The sequence below is a fragment of the Lycium ferocissimum genome, chromosome 9 (assembly GCF_029784015.1).
Source record: "Lycium ferocissimum isolate CSIRO_LF1 chromosome 9, AGI_CSIRO_Lferr_CH_V1, whole genome shotgun sequence".
Classification (NCBI taxonomy): domain Eukaryota; kingdom Viridiplantae; phylum Streptophyta; class Magnoliopsida; order Solanales; family Solanaceae; genus Lycium; species Lycium ferocissimum.
Genome location: NC_081350.1, coordinates 44,630,755 through 44,639,577, shown reverse-complemented (window position 1 = coordinate 44,639,577; position 8,823 = coordinate 44,630,755). Strand labels below are relative to the sequence as shown.

Here is an 8,823-nt window from a genome sequence, read left to right as displayed (position 1 = left end):
TTAATTAGTTTAGTTATTAAGTAGTCCTGCAGTTTGTATAATTAATTATTTAATGTGGATTTAAAAAAAAAAAAAAAAAGGAAAGGGCAACATTCCTGTGGATACAACTTCCACGTATCCACACCATTAATTTTCTATTAAATTCTACTGGGAAATGGGGAAATGGAAAAGGAAAAGGGGGAAATCAATCAGAAAAAACCCTACTCCTAAAGTAACCCACATCTTCCACGTTCCCATTCCTCATCTCCTCAACAAAATAGCTTTCTCCACGAACCCTAAAATTAGGGACACCACGATCTTTAGTTTTTTCATAATGGAGCAGTTTACAAAGGGCAATAAATCACGATGCAGCGGTTTATCAACAATCATAATTCTTCCTGAGTGTTCTCTGCAAAAAGCTCTCTTTGCACTAAAGTGAGTAATCTGATTTCTTGATGTACTTCACATTGATTACCATCTGCACAATATTTTTTTCGTAGTTTATGTTTTTTTCACATTCATGGTTATATCATTTAGGTATTTGGTGAATTGGGTAACCTTCCTCTACATTGATGAACACAATTTATTTAATTATATTTGAACACGTTCATTTAACTCTATAATATTGGCTTTTCGTTTCTACTCGCTGTCATTCACACTTCTTCTCTATTAACAGAGGAATTAATAACAGAGGAATTAATGGCGGCTCAAAGTAATTTTATTAGCGAAATTAACACCAAGCCGATGAATTGGAGGTTAAAGGTTCGTATTGTCAGGCTTTGGGAAAAACCACTTCACAACAAACCTGATAGTCCTTTCTCAACTGAGCTTATTCTGATGGATGAAAAGGTTAATTATTTTCACTTTAATTATTTTGATGGCATTTTGCACTGTTTACATATGCATCATTATACAAGAATTAGTCTTATTTACTGTTTTAGTGTTTTTGTAGGGCGACCGCATTCACGCAAGTGTTGGCAGGAATATCATTCAAAGTTTGAAAACGATGAACCAAGAAATCAAGGAATTGGGTTTGTACATCATGAAGAATTTCATGGTTTGTCCAAATAAGGAGAAACTGAGGACCAAAGACCACTTTGTAAGTTGATTTTCACGCAGAAGACCATTGTTGAGGAAATACAGGATCCATATTTCAACATGTGTATCTTCAAATTCAGACCCTATGAGCAGTTGTCTAATCCACAAGACTTTGACGACACCGAACTATTCGGTAATTAAATCTTTTTCCTTTTTTCTTTTACTTTCCGTTATTTGCTTTCTGTTGTCCATGGGTTGAACTGATTGCTAATACCTACAAACCAAGCTACTACCTATACCTATTATCTACAGTATACTGTTAAACTTTAAACAACAGCCCATGAGCCAACATTACTTATTTGGTCAATATTTTTGTTGATGTTATCGGCCAATTTTTTAATCTTCAGAGGTTTAGAGGTAGTGTTTGCTTAGTTCCCCATTAATACATATATTCTTAGTAGTGAAAGATACAATTACAAATTGAAGTTTGTGGAGCCATTGTGGTATCATTTTTGCTGGTGTATTGAAGCTTTATAGGTAAGATTTGAGATCAGTAGATATCATTTTTCTTTGGTGTATTTAGTTTTGCTGGTCTATTAAGATCAGTAGATATCATTTTTGCTGGTGTATTTAGTTTTGCTGGTCTATTAATGCAAAAGTAAAATAAAGAAGCTTCAACGTCTTTTTGCAATTTCAACTACAATCGTCTGAATTCCTTTTGTATAGTCTGCTTCATTTATTTCTTCAATGAAAGGAGTAGTTGTCATGGCAAAAGGTAAGATTTGAGATCAGTATATATATTTTCAGTTTTGTTTATTCTGAAAGAATTATTTTAAGTTTAAGTTTGGAGATTGTGGTTGCTAAAGTTTGCTTCTTTGTCGATAGTTTTAGTTATTCGGGTTTTATGGTGATTTGGGATCTCCTTCTTTGAAATTTTAGGCTTTCCTTTGTTTTGATAATCAAAACTGACAAGAACCACTTATGCACTTCAATTTGAAATCGTCGGCTTGATAAGAGTTCACAGTACATATATGTAGAGTATAGAAGCTTTATAGGTAAGATTTGAGATCAGTAGATATCATTTTTGCTGGTCTATTAATGCAAAAGTAAAATAAAGAAGCTTCAACGTCTTTTTGCAATTTCAACTACAATCGTCTGAATTCCTTTTGTATAGTCTGCTTCATTTATTTCTTCAATGAAAGGAGTAGTTGTCATGGCAAAAGGTAAGATTTGAGATCAGTAGATATATTTTCAGTTTTGTTTATTCTGAAAGAATTATTTTAAGTTTAAGTTTGGAGATTGTGGTTGCTAAAGTTTGCTTCTTTGTCGATAGTTTTAGTTATTCTGGGTTTTATGGTGATTTGGGATCTCCTTGCTGAAATTTTAGGCTTTCCTTTGTTTTGATAATCAAAACTGACAAGAACCACTTATGCACTTCAATTTGAAATCGTCGGCTTGATAAGAGTTCACGGTACATATATGTAGAGTATAGAAGCTTTATATAGCATTATGTTTCTTAGAAGCTTTATACAGCATTATGTTCCTTCTTTTGGCAGTGTCAAGTGCAATTTCTTTCAGTTTTTTGCTTATATATTAAAACTATTCACATTTGCACCAAACAAAGATTCTGCTGAAGGGAATTCATACGGATGTCCATGTCACTTTCATGAAATAATCTGCACTTTTCAGTTCTTCAACATACATACATATTAATTCTTTTAAATTATTGCTTTAAACATACCTCAACTATGACCAATTCTGCACTGATTTCTTTGGTCAATATTTTTGTAGATGTTATCGGCCAAATTGTGAGTTATGGGGACGTACAGTCTGTCAACCAAGATGGTAACGTCCGGATGTTCATGAACGTTGAGCTGCAGGATTATAAGTAAGCTTTCCACAACTAATAAATGCTTAATTAGTTTGTAATTTTGAATCATGTGCTTAACCTTATAACAATTGTAGGAGCAACAACATATCTGCAACATTTTGGGGCGACTTTGTGGAACAGATCAAGCCACATTTGATTGAATCGAATGATAAGCCTGTTGTCGTCGTCATGCAGTTGGTTAGAGCACATCGATTTCGAGGTTATTAAGTTGTCTACTTATTTTGCAATTCTATGTCTTTGTACAATTAGCAAACTCTTATTAATATAATTAAGCGTGCAGAACAATATTCAGTGAGGAACACTTGGCACGTTTCCAAGCTTTGGATCAATTCAGATCTTCCTCAAATTCTTGACTTTAGCTCCAGGTTTCTATAAGTTATGCTAAATTTATGGTCATTTCAAATTAAATTTTATTCTTACTCTTTATTAACGTATTTCAAGTTACAATATGAAACAGAATCGTCTCAGTGTGTGGAGAAAGCTCACAAAGAATTACTCAAATTTCGTCTCAAAAGACTCATTCTATTGAAGATGAATTAGCATCTGGAAGTGTTGGAGTTAAAACTATTGAGGCTTTGATTGACTCTAAGCATGTGAGTACCTAATTATTAATAATCAGCACAACAGCAAAACTTTTACCTTATCTTTTTGTACATAACAGTTGTATATCCAATATTTATGAGCAGCCGGGAAACTTCTGGATTGTAGCAACCATTGTATACATAGACCTAGAGCATGGATGGTCTTATTTAGCATGCAAAATGTGCGCAAAGAAGGTTGAGCCAGAGGGGAATAAGTTCTATTGTAAAAAATGCGGGCAAGTTCCATCTGCCAGCCATAGGTATGACCATAATACATACTTCCTTAACTTTTTTCATAAACAAACTTAAAATTGTTTCTATAATGACTCTTTCCAGGTTCAAGCTAAAATTAGGAGTGATAGATGACACCGGTACAATTATTTTGATGATGTGGGATAGGGATGCAGCAAAAATGATCGGAAAGTCAGCAAATGATTTAAAAAATGTTGTATCTGAGGTATACTACAAACTATCTATACAAAATAAGACCACCAACGTGTAAAAAATTATCATTAGCTCACTTATATATAATAGAGGACTGAAAGCATGTTTACAAAATAGTCAACTGCATGATCTTACAAATGTTTAAAGAGATTTAAGCTTTTACATATCAATTTTAAGTTATATGAACCGGTGATTGGCAATTAAAAATATTTTTGTTTACTCAAATTCCAAAAGAAAAATATCGTAAAGCCTTTAATAGGCTCTTAAGTTATTTAGCTTTAACTTAATTGACAAATTAGTTATCAGACACCCTCTTTAGTAAAGTATAAAGCCAGTCTAATGTGTAATATTCATCTTTTTTTTTCTTCTTAGCAGTTCATGATGAATTGTTTAATTCAATGTTTAAAGTATCTATCTATTTTTCTAATCTCAGATAGCCAGTGTGAATTTCATGCTCCTGAAGGCTTCATTAATTTATCTAGGCAAGCCATAATCAAAGACATGCTTTAATGTGGAAGTTAAATTGCAGCATAAACACTTATGCTTTCATTTTAGATTTCCCCTCTTCTACTTTAGTCTTTTTATATTAGTAGCTTGCTTTAATGTATTGTTCCTGGTATTTGGATTATGCTTACTAACACACTTATTATGACAATTGAAGCATCATCTTTGTAACAGCTTCAACCATTCTGATATTTCTTTTTTAGACTTCGGTGTCACAGATGACTCTTCAATACCAATAGAGATAGAAAATCTTATTGAAAAAAGATACATGTTTAAAGTGGATGTTCAGAGTTCCAACTTGTGAGAATCAAGATGAAGTCTTTAAAGTTCTTACGTTTACTGATGACGAGGATATTATAGAAAAATACATTCCTTCTCCACGTGCAGAGACATTCAAAGTATGTTTATCTACTCAAATATTTCTCCAGTTTGCTATTTGTGATTCAAGTAAATTTTAATTATGATGCACATTTTTTATAGGATCCAGATTTCAGTAATAACCAAGTCAGTCATGAAGATAACGAAATCACGGTGAATTTGCGACTAATCATTAACTTCTTTAGATTATTGATCCTTTTAATTAAATGAATTGCAGCTTTTAATAATAAAACAAATAGAAACCATAGATTCAATATTGATTTTCACCGTTGTATTTTTAATATGTAGGATTCTACTGAAGATGCTGAGTTGATCGACGTCGCAAGTACACCTGTCAAGATAGCTATCACCTTGCCGCGCGACGTTGGTTGAAGAAGATCCGGTTACACGGTTTGTCTGGAAACAAGATCAAAAGAGTATTAAAGAAGAAGAAGATAGCATAATGTGCTAGCATATGTAACCCTTGGAGAAACTAAAAATTGCCTGCTTATTTAGTTTGATAGTTTCATTAGTACTTATGAACAACGTGTTTGAATTATTTCATGTTTTTTCTGGTATTGAAATTCTGCTTTTTAGATAGTTTGGCATTTTCCTTAGTTATCAACGTGATGTCTGAAATGTTCTGAAAATGTGTTGAAATCTGCAGTTTTTTTAACTTTTTAGTGTGCTGTTCTGGACACCTATAAATGAAATAAATAAAGAAAAGCAGCAATGAAAGTAATGAAAGTAAATGGGACAGACTTAGTCACTTCCCTAATTTTATACTCAGACATCAACCGACAAACCCCTAAAGTCACTTAAAGTCACTTTGCAATAGCCCAGTATTCACTTTCCTAAGTTCTCTCTGAGTCTTGAAACTTCCACTGTGAGCATCGGATTCAAGAACAACCCTAGTCACTTCGAGCAAGCCACGACCGTCACTTTCGGGAGTTCCTCTAAGTTCTCTCCCTATTCGGCTTAAACCCTTCTTCAAAGGTAAAATTCATCTTCTTTGTTCGATTTTGCTTTAATTGCACCTACTAAGCTCTCACCTGGTGCAGCAAAAATCATAACCACAGAGCAACAAACTATAAGATGATGATGTTGAAGCCATTGAAGAGTGATTCAGATCTGAAATCAACGAGCTCTAACTATCTTCACCGATTAGATTCCATCAGTGTAAGGCACTTCTTTTGAGTAATTTCTCCCAATATTCCATGTGAAAATTCTGAAACAAATCAAAACATTTGTAACTGTTTATAAATGACATGGGTTATTTTTAATTTTCTACTCTTAATAGCAAATTATTTAGAAGGGCACTAATATAATTTAACTTTTAAATTAAGAAGTTCTTGCTTTTAATAAATAGATAGATAAGGGAGAAGAGGAAATGCCACTTCGTTCGATTCCTGCTATGACTTTACATGTCTTTATTATTTTAACTAAATTTTAATTATTAAAGTTGTTTGGATTGTCCTTCAACTTCAACGGCATTTAATACGTAGGTACCCAATTTGGTAGATGCTAAAGCTAACGGTTATAAAGTCCGAAACCGTTTTTGCACTTTCTGACAAATGTATCTTTTCTAAAACTTCCACTTTTCATTTTTCAAAACCATCAAACCACTTCATCTTAGTTCCAAATTCTTTCAAAAAAGGCATACTAAATCACTCCATCACTTTGAAGGTAGGTGTTCCTGTCATGTTGTTAAGAAATATAGATCAATCGGCAGGATTGTGTAATGGCACAAGATTGATAATCACAAGACTTGGAAATCGGGTAATTGAAGCCAAAGTATTATCGGGAAAAATGGTGGAGACAAAGTTTTTATCCCAAGAATGACACTTACTCCATCCGATGCAAGAATTCCTTTTAAGTTCCAAAGAAGGCAATTTCCAGTCATTGTATCTTTTGCCATGACCATCAATAAAAGCCAAGGTCAATCATTGTGTAATGTGGGATTATTTTTGAAGAAGCCGGTGTTTACACATGGACAACTGTATGTTGCATTTTCTCGGGTAACAAATAGAAAAGGGTTGAAGATCTTATGTTATGATGAAGATGGAAAAATAACAAATGAAGCTACAAATGTAGTGTATAAAGAAGTTTTCCGTAATTTAGAGGGCAGAAATTTTCATTGAATAAGTGTCATCGAGTAGCAACAAGAAGTTCAATGTACATATGCAAAATAAAGTTGTGCATCCCGAAGACAAACATAAAGTTGATTGAGGTAAATATTTTTCTACATTTAATCTACTTTGTAAGAGTGTGTTACGGCTTAAACGATATTCCGATCACTTGATGATATTTGTTATTTGATAAATTATCTATCTATATTTATATCAACCACTTCATTTAAATTGTATAGTTGCGGAAAGATGGATTAGCAAACATCACTTCACTTTTCGTGATTGTTGCTAGGTATGACATAGTAGTTAGAATTGAGTTTTATTAGTAAAGATATAATGTCTCTATTTAAATGAAGAATTAAAATTTGTTATGGTGTTGAATTTTCCTATTTATTTCAGGGCATATGATCGTGATGTGATTAAATTTACGAGATTTGGATGCAAGTATTACTTTCAATGTCATGATTACCATGAAGAAAGTATTTTTTTTTTATTTCTACATAAAATGATATTGCTATGTTGACTTACATGAATTCAAATGAGTAGTTCTTGCATGAAGGATATCAATTTGGAATTACACATGCAATTGTTTCTTGCTTTTTAAATTAAAGGGGCCAACCTGTTTTTGTTCTGCTATAACGGTGATCTAAATCATTTCCGGCCCTTGTGAGTTGACATGTTCGGAGAATTCATCAACATGGATAAAGTATCAACAAAAATGGCTGGTGAAGTTATCGGACTCGGGTCGCGTTCGTCAAGATAGTAATTGTCTTGGTTATATTGTTGAATATGGTGGATTATCCGAGAAATTCTTGTGAGAAATAGCCAAAGCGTACCCTCTTATTAGAGTGTGCTTATGTAGTTATCCGAGTTATCCATCTCATTTTTTGCTCGAAAGTGACTAGGGTTCTTTGTAATCGGTTATTTAGGAAGGTATGGTACTGTTCACACATACCTTGACGTCAGATAGACATCTCCCCTATTTTGTGACTTACTGCAAATTGATTAGATGAGAACCAATAGAAGAATGGAATTATGCAAAAAAGAAACTCGGCACATGATCTTATTATTGACAACATATCACTTAATCTTAAAAAATAATTGGCCTTTTCTGTTTATACTATAAACTGTTAAAGTTTTGTTTGAGCTAAATTGCTTTTGTTGTGTTGATCAGGTCCCATATAGAGAAGGTGAATACATTGCTGTGATTCGATGGTGAAGATGCCAATGGGAAAGCCTAACAACACGGATTGTGATCCATACCATGCTACCCTTGGTGACTTCGCTAACTCCAAAATCGTAAGCTTTTAATTCCTAATTATTCGAAGAAAAATTTCACCTATTACAGATCACTCTTGCTTACTAATGTAGCTACAAATGTTTCATATTTCGAGGTGACTTGAAGCACGGAGCGAGTTCAAGATTACTAGAGCTGTTGATAAAGAAATGGTTAATAATGAAGTTGAAGCAACTATATATACCATGGGAAAATGTTATTATGTGATAAGACTGATCCGAGAATATTATATCCGCAATATGTCACATATGGATCCTATACATCTATTTCTTATCTCTCCTTTCTATTTTTTCTTTTGAACAATTTGCACATTTTAGTATGTGATAAGACTAATCTGAGAATATTATATCCGCAATATGTCACATACGGTTCATATACATCTATTTCTTATCTCTCTCCTCTCTATTTTTTCTTTTGAGCAATCCGCGCATCGCGCGGGTACGTATACTAGTAGGATTTAAATTAATTATATTCATCGACAATAAAAAGAATCTTATAACATGAACTCAATTTATCCGGATATAGCATGATATTACTCTTAACTTTTCACGTTATTACATTTACCTGAACAATGACCATACAAATGATTGAGATGTTACTCTT

General features: G+C 33.1%; 1 protein-coding gene across 3 annotated transcripts; it reads left to right on the top strand.

Annotated features, from left to right (window-relative positions):
• The first annotated feature begins 370 nt into the window (after window positions 1–370).
• On the top strand, window positions 371–5,165 carry LOC132031027 (uncharacterized). 3 transcript variants are annotated; one of them, XM_059420865.1, is made up of 10 exons: window positions 376–414; window positions 671–741; window positions 932–1,210; window positions 2,809–2,905; window positions 2,983–3,107; window positions 3,189–3,273; window positions 3,366–3,501; window positions 3,595–3,749; window positions 3,826–4,835; window positions 4,918–5,149. In XM_059420865.1, exons 3-9 carry the CDS (start codon window positions 1,138–1,140, stop codon window positions 3,989–3,991), a joined length of 837 nt encoding a protein of 278 aa, XP_059276848.1. In that variant the 5' UTR covers window positions 376–414; window positions 671–741; window positions 932–1,137; the 3' UTR covers window positions 3,992–4,835; window positions 4,918–5,149. The 3 variants fall into 3 exon arrangements, with proteins under 3 accessions (XP_059276849.1, XP_059276848.1, XP_059276847.1); XM_059420864.1 differs by lacking the exon at window positions 376–414 and having other exon boundaries at window positions 706–828; window positions 4,918–4,968; window positions 5,104–5,165; XM_059420866.1 differs by lacking the exon at window positions 671–741 and having other exon boundaries at window positions 371–414.
• The last annotated feature ends 3,658 nt before the right edge of the window (window positions 5,166–8,823 follow it).